The sequence below is a fragment of the Coregonus clupeaformis genome, chromosome 3 (assembly GCF_020615455.1).
Source record: "Coregonus clupeaformis isolate EN_2021a chromosome 3, ASM2061545v1, whole genome shotgun sequence".
Classification (NCBI taxonomy): Eukaryota; Metazoa; Chordata; class Actinopteri; order Salmoniformes; family Salmonidae; genus Coregonus; species Coregonus clupeaformis.
In genome coordinates, this window is record NC_059194.1 from 39,552,268 (window position 1) to 39,572,064 (window position 19,797).

A 19,797-nucleotide genomic window follows, 5' to 3' on the forward strand; every position below is an offset into this window, starting at 1 on the left:
ACATTGTTACACACAAGGATATACCATGACACATGACATTCTTAATTTAATAAAACGATACACTTTAGAATGTAGTGTTTAAAGCTGCACACTGTAAATGTAGCCTACAGTTCTGAGGACGCACAAAGTGATTGTTTTATTTTAAAGCTCCTTTTCTCTCTCATGGGCTATGGGTTGCGTTTCACATGAAAAGGCATTTTACTATCATAGCACATTTAGCCCTCCGGTCAGCCCTGACAACAGTATGCTATTTCCCCACTTCAAATAGCGAATAGCCTACAGGCGCACACCAACAGAGGGTTCACAAGACCTGACACAGATCAATGCAAAACACTCACCAGAAAACTTTTTGTTGAAACAGAATCAGTTCTGTGATGGCAAACAACAGACTGTTAGCCTAGGCTACTGTTTCTGTTAGCCTAGGCTACTGTTGCTGTTAGCCTAGTCTACTGGTGCTGTTAGCCTAGGCTACTGTTGCTGTTAGCCTAGGCTACTGTTGTTGTTAGCCTAGACTACTGTTGCTGTTAGCATAGGCTACTGTTGCTGTTAGCCTAGGCTAATGTTGTTGTTAGCCTAGGCTACTGGTGCTGTTAGCCTAGGCTACTGTTGCTGTTAGCCTAGGCTACTGTTGTTGTTAGCCTAGGCTACTGTTGCTGTCAGCCTAGTCTACTGGTGCTGTTAGCCTAGGATAATGTTGCTGTTACCCTAAGCTACTGTTAGCCAACAAACACTGGAATAGCACCCTGAAAACAACTGTGCACTGTCTGCTGTTGTGGCATTTTGCATCATTCTGAGTGGTCAAGAGTAAATTACCTCGATAACAGCATTTTCAGGAGTTAAAAGCAACAACAAAACATTATTTATAAAAAGCAATCTATGAATATGGTTTTTGAGCACTATAACTTGTTTACAAGCATGGTAGCTGTACTTTTAGTTTATGGTTGACGCAGCTTGTTGGCCATTAACCAATCAGCGTTTCTCAACGAGTTCAAAGCACGTGAATGCATCCAACTGATATTTACGACTTCGCAACTGGAAATTACCAACGTGCCACCTGGTTATGAACGTAGCATCAGAAAATAAAGGTTGATTTCATTATTTATCAATCGAGCAACAGATGGAGAGTTATTATCATTATGACTCATAATTATACATTGCCAAATTATTTCTCAGAAGGTTTGGTTTGAAATGTAGCTATTCTGCCAGGAGAGCATATTGTTATTCTCACTTCAGGTGAAAAATCTGTTCATAGATATTTCCGCTGCCCTCACTGGAGAATTGTACTCCACAGGCACGAAGAGGCCACTCTGCCTAGCTGCTGTGTGCAACACACCAGAACGTGCCTAGCTTCTCTGTGTAACACACCAGAACATGATTGGGGTGAACGCAGTCCTGGGATGTGTAGCCAGGATATCTGGCAGGCATTACACAGCTGACCAGTTTAGGTACTATTGAAGTGTGGTTATAAGATGGGAGAAAAATGTAACTATATAATATGGCCAGTAGCACATCAAACGCATGCAAGCACACACACACACACACACACACCTTGGGGGACAGATTCAGCTGTAGGGTAGAGCAGCAGCTGTGCCCATCTGGTGTCCCACCATGAGGACTATCATCCCAGAAAGCCTCAACTCTGCCAGCGCTAACACTGATCCTACAACACCCACAAACACACAAAACCTCACCCAAAGCTGCCATTCACACACACACAGAACCCAAATTACCCATCTCCACACATTCACCTGACTCAGTATGTAAAAAGAACAGATAGGCCTACAGCATGAACCAACCAACAGAGAGTGGTTACATGGATGAACTGTGGACCATTGCACAGCTTTAACATAAACGTTACAAACATTATAGGGGCAATCCGCAGTTGAAACAACAACAAAGTTGTCACCCCACCACTGTTTTTGGTAAAAAGCTGGGGGATGGGGCTGGAGAAATGTAACCACTCTCATAAACAGAGCTAGATGCAAGGATTGACCATCCATGATATCAAATTGAGTTTTGACCATGTTTTGAGGCTATATTGTATTTGTTTACATTTAGGTGTTTACAAACATTGGTGTATAACAAGCTGATATTTTGGGTTCTGATGGGATACGACAGTTGAACTAAACTCATCAGGCATTTATTTATAAGTTATGTTTTTCAAGAATCAGTGGGTATATATATATAATTAATTCCAAGTCCAAAAATGGATGTAGCAATTGCGGATCGCCCCTTTAAACAACCAGTGAATTCCCCATTAGGCTGAATCATCAACCGATGTAAATTAAGAACACACACTCTAAAGTCCATCCACCAAGAGGTTGTTTGTGTTGTTGCTCTTCACCCGCTAAAACAAAAATACCTAAATGATGCTAATACATGCATGGGCTTCCATAGGCGGAATATGGAATGTGGAATGATCCGGGCTAAGCCCTGTGGTGTGGTGAGTATTCTCTGTGTGTGTGTGTGTGTGTGTGTGTGTGTGTGCCAGTGGACTGAGAGTTCCAGTGGGTTGTCTCAACGTCTCAACACTGCGGGGGAGCATAGAGTACACTGAGTCGACACAATGACTGACCCTGTCCGGACACGGTGGTCTGGCTACTGAACGCTTACGTTCTATCTCACTCACCCTGAGGCAGCAGCCACACCACTATAGAAAGTTAATCTATTTCTATGCACAACACTGACATCCACAGCACCACAGGAGAAAAACGGCATCCTGTGTCACGACTTCGGCCGAGGCTGCCTCCCCTCCTTGTTCGGGCAGGCTTCGGCGTTCGTTGTCACCGTAGTACTAACCACTGCCGCCCCAATCATCATCACAATTGTCTTGTCTTGTCAATCACACACACCTGGTTCTAATCCCCTAATTAGTCAGTGTATAAGTGTTCCCTCTGCCCCCTTGTCCTTGTGGGTGATTGTTTATTGTGGAGGTTAGTGAAGCTCGGTGGAGCTTGTGTATTTTGTATCAACGGGAGTATTTTCCCGTGTGCCTTGTATTTTCCAGTGCACCTGTTTTGTGCCCTGGAGTGTGTTTGACACATTTCTGCGTAAACCTGTATTTTGCGGATTAAAGCATGTTATTCTGTGATTTACCCTCCTGCGCCTGACTCCTTCAACACCACCTCATCACATCCTGCTGGCTGGGGAGTAAAACCCACCTCCTCCCAAACCAACTTCCTGACCATAGACGGATGAGAGAGAAAGGGAGAGACAGAGAGAGAGAGAGAGAGAGAGAGAGAGAGAGAGAGAGAGAGAGAGAGAGAGAGAGAGAGAGAGAGAGAGAGAGAGAGAGAGAGAGAGAGAGAGAGAGAGAGAGAGAGAGAGAGAGAGAGAGAGAGCAACCAGTGAAGAACAAACATTATTGTAAACCTATATTTACGTTTATTTATTTTGTACTTTAACTGTTTACATTGTTACAACACTGTATATAGACATAATATGGAATTGGAACTTGTTTGCTGTTAATTTTGTATTGTTTATTTTTATTATCTATTCTATTTGCTTTGGCAATGTAAACATATGTTTCCCATGCCAACAAAGCCCTTAAATTGAATTGAATTGAGAGAGAGAGAGAGAGAGAGAGAGAGAGAGAGAGAGAGAGAGAGAGAGAGAGAGAGAGAGAGAGAGAGAGAGAGAGAGAGAGAGAGAGAGAGAGACAGAGAGACAGAGAGACAGAGAGAGGGAGACAGAGAGAGAGAGAGGAGAGGGAGAGAGAGAGAGAGAGAGAGAGAGAGAGAGAGAGAGAGTTTTGCATAAGAGGTTGGAAGCCAACAAACCCATACAGGGTTGAAACAGCGAGGGAGACCGAGGTTGATACAAATGAGTATGGCTCATACTAGTTTCACACACAGGGTTTTTCTCAAGGCGAAGGCCCCCAGAGACAACATCCAGTGTTGCGGACACCAAATACATACACTAACAGAGATCAATCAAAGTGAGATTATATTAGTTGGTAGGGGGCAGTGCCCCGTACCCCCTGTCACTGCTACCAGGGTCCTACCAACACCATACTGTAATAACTGTAGTTTAACCAGGGTCCTACCACAGTCACTGAGTAGGTTATGGTGTAAGAACCCTGACCACCAATACACACAGTAGCGGAACAGTTAACCACGTGTCCTACCTCTGTCGCTGTAATCGTCCACCAGTATGATCTCAGCGATGAGGTGGTCTGGGGTGCGGTAGGAGATGCTGTGGATGGTCCTCAGCAGGGATGACCAGCCCTCGTTGTGGAAGGGGATGATGATGCTGGTGTTGGGAAGGTTCTCCAGGTACAGCTTTGTCTTGCAGCTGAGGAAAGAGCATACACAATATACCAGGGACTCTATTAGCCTCCATGGTTTAATACATCAAACCAGAACATTCTTGACCTGTCCTGACAAAGATCCCAGTGGCATCGAAACCTTGTCTGCTATGCATCTCAAATAAGCATCTCAAATGTATTTGTTCAATACATCAGAGACATTGTGCGTGTTTCATCTCCACGTGTAGCTTATGCATTTGATGTAGAGCTAGCAGCATGTGTTGGTATTTGGTATGTTTGAATACAGTGACTCTTTGATAGGCTAAATGTAGCAATCTAATGCTGATGTCTTTGATCACTTCTTCCTACATCTGGAAAGCCAACCTGCTCCCTGCTGTGTGTCACACTGCCAAGCCATCCAGCCAGCCAGCAAGCTAGCCAGCCTCAAACACACAGCCTGCTTTACCTTCTACCTCTGTGCTGAGTCGTAAAGTAAATCAGCGTTTAAAAGAGCCACTCCAGCTTCAGCTGGCCTAATAAACAATTCAGGGAAATCTGCATGTTAATAGCCGCCTCGACAAAGCTGAAATTGGCAAATGAAGCAGGAGTTTTACGGTTCACACGAGTCTCCCGCTAATTTGCCCCAGTGACAACCTTGACAAGCTGTTCTAATTTATCACTGTTCTCTGCAGAATGATGACTCGGTACTTGGTTAGAAGCCCTGGTTTTTATTATTGTTTAATTTAGAGAGAGAGAGAGAGAGAGAGAGAGAGAGAGAGAGAGAGAGAGAGAGAGAGAGAGAGAGAGAGAGAGAGAGAGAGAGAGAGAGAGAGAGAGAGAGAGAGAGAGAGAGAGAGAGAGAGAGAGAGAGAGAGAGAGAGAGAGAGAGAGAGAGAGAGAGAGAGGAGAGAGAGGAGAGGAGAGAGAGAGAGAGGAGAGAGAGAGAGAGAGAGAGAGAGAGAGAGAGAGAGAGAGAGAGAGAGAGAGAGAAAATGAGAGAGCGTGAAAAGGGAAAGAAGAGAGGGAGCGATAGAGAGAGAGAAACCGAGAGTGGAAGGGGGAGAGACAGAGATTCTCTATCGAGAGCGAGGGGAGGGAGGGAGGGAGGGAGGGGTGAGAGAGAGAGAGTGAGAGTAATAAAAAGGAACTGCAGCATACAAATCCCCCACCAAAATGCTCCAGCTCCCAACATCTGTGCTGGGCTGGGGAAGAAAATTAATTCCTGCTGGAGTTGAGCCAATCTCTAAAACACAAGGTTGGTCTCTCCAGCTGCCCTGTCAGATAATTCTACATTATGAAATACCATTCAGGAAGGCGAGGAGCATCGATTTGCATAGTAATAGGCAGATAGCGCCACATACCATTATGGAAAATACCGTTGTCACCCCCCTCCGGCGCCGTATTGCGAGGAAACTTGGGCTGGATTGGGGCTTTATAGACGACTTCTAAATGCATATAGGCTTAAATTAAACTTCCATTTTCCCATCCTTACTGTATGGAATGAGTGTGTGAGAAAGAGAGAAAGAATGAGAGAGTAGTGAGTGAATAAATGACTGAATAGAAATATCCGTCTTGGGATCTGGTGAGGAGAGACTCCGTTCAGTTCAGGTAAGAATGAAGCAAAATTGACAGCTTCCGTTGAGCTTGATAAGATGACATTGAACATTATGCAGACTTGATGCTATCAACTGCTGATGTAATTATTTTTCATCTCAACTAGGCCTTTGCACTGCTGTGGTTGTCAGACCCGATGAGAATGACGTTTATGTTACATTCTGTATGTGGAAATGCCTTCAGTCTGTTCCTTACGTGTTGATTTTCCACTCCCCGCATGATATGATTCCCCACTGTGTCTTATAGTGTCTGTAAACATTGCAGTGTCTGCCAAGCTGTTGCAGCCATTTAATAACAGGTCACTGCTCTCCAGTTCAGATCAGGACATACTGTGTAACACCTGACTGGGTAAATGCATAGGTGTTAATGTTTTAATGAAATGTTGAGCTGCGTAATTTGGCGTAAAATTCACAATGCAGTATCGCATCTGCTTTAAAAACATCTGTAGGCTAGGTACACTAACTACCGAACTTTCAACTTCTCCATCACATCGTGTGACTTGTGGAACTGATTATAAACTCAGCAAAAAAAGAAATGTCCTCTCACTGTCAACAGCGTTTATTTTCAGCAAACTTAACATGTGTAAATATTTCTATGAACATAACAAGATTCAACAACTGAGACATATACTGAACAAGTTCCACAGACATGTGACTAACAGAAATTGAATAATGTGTCCCTGAACAAAGGGGGGGTCAAAATCAAAAGTAACAGTCAGTATCTGGTGTGGCCACCAGCTGCATTAAGTAATGCAGTGCATCTCCTCCTCATGGACTGCACCAGATTTGCCAGTTCTTGCTGTGAGATGTTACCACACTCTTCCACCAAGGCACCTGCAAGTTCCCAGACATTTCTGGGGGGAATGGCCCTAGCCCTCACCCTCCGATCCAACAGGTCCCAGACGTGCTCAATGGGATTGAGATCCGGGCTCTTCGCTGGCCATGGCAGAACACTGACATTCCTGTCTTGCAGGAAATCACGCACAGAACGAGCAGTATGGCTGGTGGCATTGTCATGCTGGAGAGTCATGTCAGGATGAGCCTGCAGGAAGGGTACCACATGAGGGAGGAGGATGTCTTCCCTGTAACGCACAGCGTTGAGATTGCCTGCAATGACAACAAGCTCAGTCCGATGATGCTGTGACACACCGCCCCAGACCATGACGGAGCCTCCACCTCCAAATCGATCCTGCTCCAGAGTACAGGCCTCGGTGTAACGCTCATTCCTTCGACGAAAAACGCGAATTCGACCATCACCTCTGGTGAGACAAAACCGCGACTCGTCAGTGAAGAGCACCTTTTGCCAATCCTGTCTGGTCCAGCGACGGTGGGTTTGTGCCCATAGGCGACGTTGTTGCCGGTGATGTCTGGTGAAGACCTGCCTTACAACAGGCCTACAAGCCCTCAGTCCAGCCTCTCTCAGCCTATTGCGGACAGTGTGAGCACTGATGGAGGGATTGTGCGTTCCTGGTGTAACTCGGGCAGTTGTTGTTGCCATCCTGTACCTGTCCCGCAGGTGTGATGTTCGGATGTACCGATCTTGTGCAGGTGTTGTTACACGTGGTCTGCCACTGCGAGGACGATCAGCTCTCCGTCCTGTCTTCCTGTAGCGCTGTCTTAGGCTCTCACAGTACTGACATTGCAATTTATTGCCCTGGCCACATCTGCAGTCCTCATGCCTCCTTGCTGCATGCCTAAGGCACGTTCACGCAGATGAGCAGGGACCCTGGGCATCTTTCTTTTGGTGTTTTTCAGAGTCAGTAGAAAGGCCTCTTTAGTGTCCTAAGTTTTCATAACTGTGACCTTAATTGCCTACCGTCTGTAAGCTGTTAGTGTCTTAACGACCGTTCCACAGGTGCATGTTCATTAATTGTTTACGGTTCATTGAACAAGCATGGGAAACAGTGTTTAAGTTATTTTGATTTTTACAAATTATCTTTGAAAGACAGTTTCTTTTTTTGCTGAGTTTAGATAGTCCAATGCTTTAGTAATTGAGAAAAAACTGTAATTAATTCAACAGTGAAAACGTATTGAAAATAGCCAAATATAAAACAGTAACTAAATCTAAAAGGGTTCTTTGGCTATCCTCCTTTTTGGTTCCAGGTAGAACTATTTTGGGTTCCATCTATGTAAAGGGTTCTACATGGAATTCAAAAGGGTTCTACCTGGAACCAAAAGGGTTCTACTTGGAACCAAAAAGGGTTATTCAAAGGGTTCTCCAATGGGGACAGCTAAATAACAATTTTAGGTTCTAGATAGTGTATGTGCAGACAGACTGAGAAATAAAACATTGCCAAAAATACTTAGCATTCACAGACCTCGCAATCCCTTAAACGTTTTTAACCTGTGAGGTTTATTCTCTGTATCGCTTTGCGTCAACAACATTAGCTAGGATAGCGGCAGCACTGGCCTCATTTCCATCTCTTAAATGAGTTGAAATCAGGGGTGTATCTGAGTTATAGCCGTCATTACATTAGGCAGGCAGGCAGAACAGACAAGCAGGAAGAACAGGCAGAACAGACAGACAGGCAGAGCAGGCAGGGCCCCAGCTTACTGTGAGGGAGATGGAGATGATTCAGCCACTGTCTACAAAACAACGTTCCAGATCACATACTGAGAGGATTGCTGCAGGGCTTTATGAGACTGTAAATAAACAGAGATGCCCTCTCTCCATAGAGATACTCTCTTGTTCTCTCTCTCTCTCTCTCTCTCTCTCTCTCTCTCTCTCTCTCTCTCTCTCTCTCTCTCTCTCTCTCTCTCTCTCTCTCTCTCTCTCTCTCTCTCTCTCTCTCTCTCTCTCTCTCTCTCTCTCTCTCTCTCTCTCTCTCTCTCTCTCTCTCTCTCTCTCTCTCTCTCTCTCTCTCTCTCTCTCTCTCTCTCTCTCTCTGCACAAGGCACGTCACCTGCTGAAGGAAATTGCCATGTTTTTTTAGTGATGATGGAACTGAACTGAAGAGCATTGCCCTGGAGGGCTGATTTAGCTTCATAGAAACCTCACTTCCTGTCAACATGTGTTCTGATCCCACACACACGGAGTGCCGTGTGGAAAACATGTTTACTAGTAATTGAGCACACACCATTTTCACACATGAAAAGAGACTTACGTGCACACCTTGTACATCCTGTGCATCATGTCGAATATACTTGCACCCACACACTCACTCCCACACACACACACAAACACACACATCCCCTCGCCCCCCACACACACACTAACTCTAAATACACACACACATGCACAGACAGTCACACAGTCAGTAGAGATTAGACATGGGACAATCTCCAGAGGGAGAAAACACCATATTTCTATCCTAAGCTTAACTAGCTTTCAAATGAGAAAATGTCCACATATCCCTCTCCACAGTATGCACAGCACAGCGTGGCATCTAATTTCCCTACCTCACTAACATGGAATCAGTCCAAATGGCACCCTATGCCCTATATAGTGCTTTTTTTTTTACCAGGGCCCATAGGGTGAAAAGTAGTGCACTATATAGGGAGTAGGGTGCCATTTGGGATGCAGTCCCTCTCCAGCCCGCCCGCAGCGGAGGGAATAGTTGTCATTATCGACAGAGCTGTAGCAAACTACTGCAATCCCCCACCTGACTTCGAACCCATTGCATTAAGAGTTACTGGGGCATTTGTTTCTTGCAAGGTGAGACACACAGAGAGAGAGAGAGAGAGAGAGAGAGAGAGAGAGAGAGAGAGAGAGAGAGAGAGAGAGAGAGAGAGAGAGAGAGAGAGAGAGAGAGAGAGAGAGAGAGAGAGAGAGAGAGAGAGAGAGAGAGAGAGAGAGAGAGAAAATCCATGTTGTAAAATGTGTTTCTATGAGGGCCTAATGGTGCGTAGAAGGCCAGTGGTTTCTCTCTCTCTCTCTCTTTCTTACAATGCCTTCTAGTGCTGCCTGAGAGCCATTATGGATCAATCCATCAAAGACCTTGTAAATTGTAAATCCTCTTTAAGCAATATCTGAAATCACTGCGAAAAGCAGCCTATAGGGCCATTCTGACATACATATGCAGCACCGTTCAACTAAACACCTTTGATTGGTACCAGTGTAGCGGAGTAACCACCCACCTCAAACCCCTAATCGATGTAAGCTGCCATTTTCCATGTAATGATATTACCCATGTTCGCCTCCGAATGAATAGCAGTGAAGTCTCAGTGAAAATTGTGTACATTGTATATGGGTTACTTTCACATTTATTTGATGTGAGGATCAATGGAGTTGAAAGTGTTCATTCACACACCTCTCCTCCAAGCCATTGAACAGACACAGATACCAAGACCTGGGGGATTAGAGAAAACAACATCGTTGGAGATGCGAGGCGTGACCCCATCTTGTGTTTGAAGTGAAATGTTTACACGCACACCACCATGTTCTCTCGTTAGTAGTGCAGCAATTGACCCCCAATTAACACACGTTATTACCTCTGCTGTGCACATTTATTGTGTCAACATTTGGGTCAGAGAAAGACCCATCTGTCTGTCTACTCACTTTGGATGTCTGATGTCTGGTAAAGAGCGGTCCAGGGCGAGGTTGTTACTAACGTAGATGTTGAAGCCGTTCTCCTTGTAAACCGAGTCGTCACACTCATCCTCAGCCAGAGGGTAGGGCTTGCCATGTTCCCCTTTCCCTAAAAGACAGAAAATAGTGTGAAATCTCAAGGTGCTTTGCACTGTGTGTGTGTGTGTGTGTGTGTGTGTGTGTGTGTGTGTGTGTGTGTGTGTGTGTGTGTGTGTGTGTGTGTGTGTGTGTGTGTGTGTGTGTGTGTGTGTGTGTGTGTGTGTGTGTGTGTCTCAGAGGGTCATAATGGTCCACTTTAACTCATTTGTCAATGGGTCTTTTTTGTTAGATACCCTGTTGAGTAATTGCAGTGTTCCTCTTCTCACCCATTTCTATGATAAGAAAATACACTGTAAATGCACTGATTTTTTTCAAGGCTTGGCAGTTAGCCACTTTGGCGTAACGATGACTCCTAAATCCTCAAAAGACATCAAACCAGGAAGGGAAACATTTTACGATGACTAATATGATTATACACACCTCTGTGATTTATCAGATCAGGAGTGTGAGTATTTTTTTATTTTTAGTCATTTAGCAGACACTCTTATCCAGAGCAAACAATTAGGGTTAAGTGCCTTACTCAAGAGCACATCGACAGATTTTTCACCTAGTTGACTCAGGGATTAGAACCAGCGACCTTTCGGTTACTGGCACAATGCTCTTAACCACTAAGCTACCTGCCGCCCAAGTATGTGTGTGTGTGTGTGTGTGTATATATATGTGTGTGTGAATAAGCAGCCCTCTACACACTCTACTTAACATGCTTGAATTGAATTTTCCTTGGATCCTTGACCTTAATCATACCTGCCGTTTAGACACAAGTTCAATCCAAACAATAGGCCAAGAGCTGTGTGTTCATTTTAACTGCTACGGTGTGAGTCTCTCATTAGGGGGGCTTGGTAAAGCATGCAATGCTAAAAACAGTAGCCTACATGGGTGTGGATCACTCACAGTAGCTGTATTGAAACACTGCTATACAGCACCATTTGATTATTATAAAAGCTCATGCATGCGTCTAACAAGTTATAGGCCTAAAACATTATACCTGCAGGCTTGAAGTAAAGTGTTACTGTCATTGTTCAATCAAATGGTGCTGGTTAGTGGTTACCAAGGTGATGCAATGGTTTGCTGTGTGCACAGAAACTAAATTAAGAACAAAACGCTATGTTTTTGATGCCATTGCATGTGATATACTATGCCAGTAACTATGGTGACATACTATAGTATCTATCTGCACAGGCTGTACTATTGAGTCCATCCATTTGTTCTGCGACCCCCCTACTGTTTAATCTTGAGTTCTGGACTGAGATGTGAAATCTCAGAAAGAGTCTGTGTGGTGACAGAATCATTGGCTCACACTCTGCAATGTGCATTACTGCCATGAGCTTGACTAAATGCCCGCCATGAATCAAGCCCCAGGGGCTCCGATGCTGAAGGAAAGGCGTTGCATATCACTTAAGTTGCCAATCACACTTGACTGACAGCTTCTCTTTCATCTAATTAAAACATTTACCTCGTTTATATCTCCTAGGGGCCAGAAGTAGAGGATCCTATCTGCATACTTTATTAGAGGATGCTGCAATGAAATCACAATTGGACATAGAAGCGTCTAATTCCGGAATCCTGCTAATGTGCATTGTTCTTATTGGACGAGGGACAGATATCAGAGAAATGTACAGCTTCTAATATAAAGAGAACGCTTACAATATAGAGATAAATCTCTATTTCAGCACATATTATTGTATGGTATGTTAAGGTTATCCCTGAAAACACTCCTGGCATGGCAAACATGCGGTTAATGTACACTGACAGCTGGCTTTGTTTGATGTACTGAGAGGATGCAGAGAGGAACACAATGACATTCTTAACGAGAGGCTTTCCTTTTGATGTGTGAGCGAGACCGAGGAAAACATGGAAAGTTTCCAGGACGAGTACAAAAGAGGGAAATAGAAAAATCTTTGTTTTTGTAAAATATTAAATGGATTTGGAAGCGGGTGGTGGGAAATATTTTTGCAGGCACCGTCTGCCAAGTAAAGGCTTGTGTTTCAAGTAGGTATCGTATGCCACAATCTTAGAGTCGGCTGGAAATAGGATGAAACGAAACCAACGTCCCTGTCCTCTCATAAACACAATTCATTTTACATCCTTTGCCAAAACAACGCTAATGAATAAATCACTTGCCAAGTTTAATGTCGTTCATAATTTCTCTCATCAACGTGAATTACACATTGACATCACCAGTGATCCCCCTCTTCCTCTCAATAATGCGGTGAGTTCAATAACTGTAGTATTTTTGGCTGCTTGAACCTAATTTTCCTCTGTACATAATTATTGAAACGCTACACCCACAGCACAGGGCAGCCAAGCTCACAGGAGGGAGGCAAAATAACAAGCAAATTATATATTCCAATCCAGCACACCAACACATTAATGTTCAGTGTTAATGGTTCTCCATTCCATCGTTTCAGAATCAGTCAGAAGGGGCTTGATTTTCTAAACAATGGCGGTTCAAAAAACGAAAGTAAAACACGGACAAAGTGCACTCACCCAATTTCCCTGCTGAAAGAACATGTAAATGGATGCTTTTAAAAGGTATAATGGGACAGATAATATAGAGAGAAAATCACTTAATTGGTTTAACACATGAATCATTCCTACATGCTGTTCAATGGGGTTAGATTTTCCACAGCTCCCTAGGTGGATGCTGGTGGTGTTTATGGGTCTGTATTCACAATGAGTCTCAGAGTAGGAGTGCTGATATAGGATCAGTTTGGCCTTTTAGATCATAATGAATAAGATGTTATGGACAAGGGGGACCTGTTCCTAGATCAGCACTCCTACTTGGAGACACTATTTGAATGCGGGCCCTGTTCTGTAATCACTCATCTATTCACAACAGAGATGGGCCAGAGGCTGACGTCTACTTGATTGAGAGATGCTCAACATTTAATTAACAGGCCCATCACAGTACAATGATTTTGATTACCATCACTGCAGCTTTATAAGTGGTTAATACGCAGGCCTACAATACACTACTCAGACTACACCTCCCATCATTTTGCATATCACAGGGGCAAATTCCTTTTATACAAAGCACTTGTATATGAGCTGCTTTAGATTTGTAAGTGGTTAATACATATAGACTACACTTTTGCCATCCGACGTACGCAAGAAAAACAGCGGCAAATTCATTATTCATCCCTGGGTTTCATGCACTGATGGGCTAAAATCAGCTAGATTCATCAAAAATGAATAGAAAGCTTTTCGTACAATCAAGGCTCAACAGATGGTGTGGTACATATGTGGTGGAGGTCTGGTGGGACAATGACCATGCATCATGATCTGACCAGACAGGAGGGCAGAGTGGGCAACGTTCAGGATTTAGGCAGCCATATTGTAGGGTTACGTGATGTGACAGTTCTACCTCCCTAATTGCACCCTATTCCCTACATAGTGCACTACTTTCGACCAGGGCCCATAGGGGAATGTGGGGAATAGGGTGTTATTAAGGACAGAACCCCTGTTTGACGTCTCTGTTTTAGTCTGGTAGCAATTCGACTTAGTCTAATCTGGCTAATGACTTTATTTAATACTCTGAAGTCTGCATGCATTAGAATTTACGGCCGAGTTCCGCAATTCCAGAAGCTGTAAAAGTGTTCTATTCTCCATTGTTGCCTGGTCATTAATATTGCCTCTGACATGTTTATCTACAGTTGACATGAACCCCTGACCGAAATAATATATTTCCTGTCTGGCATTGTTGATTTATCCGGCTTGGCTTCAAATGTTTCCCAGCTCTGGGGGTACGTTCCAAAAGCCACCTTATTCCCTGTATCGTGCACTACTTTTGACCAAAACTGGTCAAAAGTAGTGCACTATGTAGGAACTAGGGTTCCATTTGGGATGCAGACAAGGTCTCTACCAGGATGGGACTATTGAAATCTATCTGCTAAAATATTAAAGCTTTAACTGGCAATGCCACAGTGATTTAACCTTAAGGGGGCTAAGACTGAAAATACTTAAAAAGTTTCAAATAGAGCTCTTTTTGACTGATGCTGTAACAGCACAGCGGCAGGAAGGAGACACAGATACTCTGTTTGAATTAGGAGAGGAACATTGGGTCTCTGACTCTGCTCCTTACTTGACATTTATGTAATGTATGGAAATAGAAATAGCTTGGTTATGTGTGGATACAATCAATCCTGGCTCGAACACCCCTCCCCCCAGATACTTATTGTTTGAATAGTGGATACTAATGGCTTGTCTGTCAGTGACCTTTTCTAATTAATGTAAATCTGAATTGAGATCATGGTACATGTTCTCACTTAGCTAAGGGTTAGTCTTACCTCTACTTGGTGGAAACTGACCATCATTATTATTATTATTTTTTTGGCTCAAATGGAAATTCATTTGTCCAGCATCTGTGCTCCCATTGCTCAAAAAGCAGAGTCTTAAAGGGAACATTATCAAATAGATCAATATGACTTCCAAAGGTACTGTACAGTACCTACAGTACCTTAATAATACACTTACTGCCTTGGAAAACAATCTCCCCTTTGCCTTCATGGAAACCATTATAGTAAATCATGATAAAGATAGACTTGGTTGAAGTTATTTATGTGGACATTTGTTACGTGAGGTCTCAGCTTGCTCGTTGTGTGCAGAGTGAGAAGTCTTTAGCTACAGGAGGTGTAGTGAAATAAAAGGATCCTAGGGACTTTCTGTGATTGTCTGTGGTTTCCTGTGAGTTCTCTGTGAGACGTACCGACACGCAGTTCGTCTCTCCTGATACTCTCGTTATCATGCCAGTCTCTCCTCCTCAAGCCGTCCGTCCAGGTGTAAATGTGTCCTTCGCTCAGCCCCAGCGAGAAGCCCTGAAAAAGACGAGAGAGGGATGAGGAGGGGAGGAAGAGGGTGGGGGACAATTCCATCATTCCATCACCCACTCTGAGAGATTAAATGCTGCGTTTTAGTGTGAGCCTCAGCCAAACAGTAATACGAAGAGAAAGGTAAAACATTTACATTTTGATAGAGCGTTCAGCCCTAATAATTTCACTGACCATCATTTTTATTCATTCTCCCTTCACTCCATCAACAGTTGAATGTGCTGATTCTATAAAAATAAATAAATATTGAATGACATTTGAATTCAACTGACAAAGAAAACTGTTATGCATGAATAAGTTTGAAGTGACTTCAAATTGCTCTCTCAAGTGCTTCCTAGAGCAACAGAAGCTAAAACTTGGTAATAATTCAGATATCCTAAGCTATGTTCTGCTTTCTGTTTGCTTTCCGTGAATTTTGAAGGTTGCTTGGAGGTTTAGAGACGTAATTGTCTTTAACCTGAACTTTAACAGGGAGCTCGCTGCAAACACAAATACCGTAAATGTTTTATGCTGTACATTCATCTAATGTCATTGAACCCTGGTCACTTTAATAATGTTTACATACTGTTTTACCCACTTCATATGTATATACTGTATTCTAGTCCTATCCTATATAACTACCGCTGTACACACCTTTTCTATTCATACACGGTCCATACTGTCTATACTATATATTTATTTGTATTGCTGACTCTGATATTGCTCATTCTGATATGTCTTAATTTCTTGTTCTTTTTGAAACTTTTGGATTATGTGTGTATTGTCATTGTATTGCTAGATATTGCTGCATTATAGGAGCTAGAAACATAAGCATTTCGCTGCATTGGCGATAACATCTGAAAAACTGTGTCCGCGACCAATAAACTTTGATTTGAAGTTATAACCTGAGGTGGAAGAATAAGCTTTTATGAAATGCAAAATGTAAAAGCACCATGGATCAGATAGGGCTCCGTAATCTCTCTCTCTCTCTCACTCACACACACACACTCCTGATATGATATGTAGTCCCCTGTAGCTCAGTTGGTAGAGCATGGCGCTTGCAACGCCAGGGTTGTGGGTCCGTTTCCCACGGGGGGCCAGTATGAAAATGTATGCACTCACTAACTGTAAGTCGCTCTGGATAAGAGTGTCTGCTAAATGATAAATCACGAAGGTGTGTATAATCATATTAGTCATCGCAGGGCAGGCTAAATGTTTCCCTTCCTGGTTTGATGTCTTTTGAGGATTTAGGAGTCATCGTTACGCCAAAGTGGCTAACTGCCAAGCCTTGAAAAAAATCAGTGCATTTACAGTGTCTTTTCTTATCATAGAAATGGGAGAGAAGAGGAACACTGCAATTACTCCACAGGGTATCTACCAAAAAATACCCATTGACAAATGGGTTAAAGTGGACCATTATGTTTCCTTGTCTGTTTCCAAAAGCTGCTGAAAAGTAGGCTCTTCTGAGGCCCTGCATCATATTTTTCAAGAGATGCTAAAGTATCATGGCCTGTAGGTGGAAATGTGGTTATTGTGGTTCAAATGGGCCCCTCACTAAAAGCCTATGGTACTTTGCCTCAGAAGAGCCTACTTTTCAGCAGCTTTTGGAAACAGACAGGACACCAGAGTCATAATGATCCACTTTAACACTTCCCATTTGTCAATGGGTCTTTTTTGTTTGATTCCCTGTGGAGTAATTGCGGTGTTCCTCGTCTCTCCCCTAGTAGCAGCGGGTCAATGCCCTATAGGTAGCTGCATGGTTATGATGGGCAATTTGAGCTACAGGGCTACAACTAGACCTTGGTTATGTTCAGTAGGGCCCGCCGTAGCAAAATCTGTTCAGGTAGTACTTCCCTGTTTCACTCCATTTTAAAACCTTTTCCCTCAACTGAACAAGACAATAATGCTATTATCTTGTCTCAGAGATCCTGATAGCGCATTCATATGTTAGCTCTGAGAACAAACACACTCCTGAATGGTAAATCAACAAAAGTTTATCATGAGAGTCGTATTGGAGTGGATTACTGTTGGCTGAAGGAAATATGGCTGTGTTTATACAGGCAGCCCAATTCTGATCTTTTTCCACTAATTGGTATTTTGACCAATCAAATCAGCTCTGAGAAAGATCGGATGTGAACAGATCAGAATTGGGCTGCCTGTGAGGCACACATCAAAATAAGGGAGTATTTGGAGATAGATGAACAATAGTAATTTAAAAGAGACACGCTGGTATGAATATGTGCTTGTGAATAACTTTTAAAAAGCCATGTGGATTTACGAAGAGAGTGATCACGATCATATCAGAGAAATGAAAAGCTTGAATGAGGTGGTATTTTAGAGCTAATCAGACTCTGCTGGACATAATCCAGTTACTTTACAGTTGGACGTGATCTAAAAGCTAACAGAGCATGTCTTTGTGAGACACAGTTATTAGAGTATCCTCACTTTACTAATCTGGCCTCCTCTGGATCAGAGGTAAAAAGGATAGGGAAACAGTTGGATAATTGAAAATAAGCTCCAATGTTATATAAAGCACAAGGTTGAAAAGAAAAATCTCTGTTTACTGCTTAGAGTGCCATTCTCCATTAGGGACAGACGTGCAATTTAGAGAACACATCTGATAAACCTTGTGATGAAGAAACAAGGACAGTGTTGACTTCTGAAAGTCAACTGATGCTACTAATTAGCAGAGAATGCATTTCGGACTTTTCTTTCCTTTTTTTAGTTAATGTTTTGCAGAGAGCTGCCATGACAACTGTTCAATAAACTGAGCATACTTTACGAAGTCACTTCACCCACATGAGAGTAAAGGATACTATATGTGAGGGATAACTGTGTCTGTTTTCACATCTCCACACCAGCTTGTTTTCAGTACAGAGAATCTATTCCAACAACTCAGGTAGAGCCAAGGGGCTGATATCATTACAGTCACAACTGTGACCCTCCGAAACCCTGCACTTTGAGTAATTTACATCTCTCTCAAGCTGACACGGGACACAGCGCAAAAGAATTGCCAAGCCAAGAGGTAATCCCGATCTTTAAAGGAGTGCAATTTTCATTTATATAGTCCTATAATTCCTATTTCATTCCCACCTGCAGTCACACCTGTTAAATGTCTAAATGACCCTAGGGTTTCACACACACGAAGACAGACAGGGAACTCATCTTCTGATCCAGACCTCATAAAGGGCAGGTCAAGATGTGTTGGAGCTGGCTACCAATATTTAATGACTTCTCCTTCTCAGACTCCCAGGATACAGACACACACACCCGAATGCATGTGTGCATGCAAACAGACACACACACACACACACACACACACACACACACACACACACACACACACACACACACACACACACACAGCAAAGGAATGTTTTGAACAAAGCAGGCCACCTTAAGCAGTGAGCATCTGTTCAAGCCCTTTCACTTATTGTGCTTTCATCTGCTTTAAATATTCTAATGTAGACTGTATAATGGGCATCTATACTATGTTTTTCTAGGTTAGTATCAGGTTAGGTCACGTGATCAGAAATAACTCCAGAGTATTAGACTAATAACTCCAGTACAAAGTTTTTTTCTCTCCGGTTCTATCCAGAATAGAAAATCAGTATGCATTGCGCTAGCGAATCGACCTAGCCTCAGAAAAGCTGAAGAGTGTTGTTATTTTCTTCAAAGAGGTTGAATTCTTGTTCAGGGTTGTCCTGGACTCATTATGAACCGTGAGACTGTTCAGTTTGGTGCTGGGTTTTGTCCTTCAATGTCCTTGCAGCCCTGGCGGTGAGCAGGCTGGGCTGTACAAGTATTTCCACCAATGAATACACAATGCTCCTCTCGACACTTGAAAAATACATCTGAAAGAAACACTACTTCAAGATAAAGTTAGGTAGGAGGCTAATGATTAAGTACATGGTTTAAAGGCAGAGCCTCCCGAGTGACGCAGCGGTCTAAGGCACTGCATCGCAGTGCTAGAGGTGTCACTACAGACCTGGGTTCGATCCCAGGCTGTGTCGCAGCCCCCCGCGACCAGGAGACCCATGAGGTGGCGCACCATTGGCCCAGCATTGTCCGGGTTAGGGGAGGGTTTGGCCGGCCAGGATGTCCTTGTCCCATTGCGCTCTAGCATCTCCTTGTGGCCGGTCCAGTTCTACGGTGTTTGCTCTGACACATTGGTGCGGCTGGCTTCCGGGTTAAGCGAGCAGTGTGTCAAGAAGCAGTGTGGCTTGGCAAGGTCATGTTTCGGAGGACGCATGGCTCTCGACCTTCGCATCTCCCGAGTCAGTACGGGAGTTGCAGCGATGGGACAAGTCTGTAACTACCAATTGGGGAGAAAAAGGGGTAGAAAATACAAAAATAAAGTCTGATTCTTTAATATTTTCCCCAACCTTCCAGATGTTTTCCAACACACGCATGATACAGGGAATAATTTTTTTGCAACCGTCTTCGGTAAGAAAACTTAAATGCAAATGGGTATTTTCCTCTATTCCCTATGTGTATTCAAACTAA

The 19,797-nt window shown here is 43.3% G+C and overlaps 1 protein-coding gene across 1 annotated transcript in view; it reads right to left on the reverse strand.

The window, feature by feature from the left end:
• Positions 1–1,562: 1,562 nt before the first annotated feature.
• LOC121545579 (polypeptide N-acetylgalactosaminyltransferase-like 6) overlaps positions 1,563–19,797 on the reverse strand; it is a 66,773-nt gene continuing 48,538 nt past the window's right edge. Inside the window, exons 3-6 of the mRNA XM_045208917.1 lie at positions 15,192–15,300; positions 10,358–10,496; positions 4,127–4,293; positions 1,563–1,660 (exon numbers count right to left, since the gene is read on the reverse strand). Coding sequence (XP_045064852.1) covers positions 1,563–1,660; positions 4,127–4,293; positions 10,358–10,496; positions 15,192–15,300 — 513 coding nt within the window. The remainder of the gene's footprint in view (positions 1,661–4,126; positions 4,294–10,357; positions 10,497–15,191; positions 15,301–19,797) is intronic.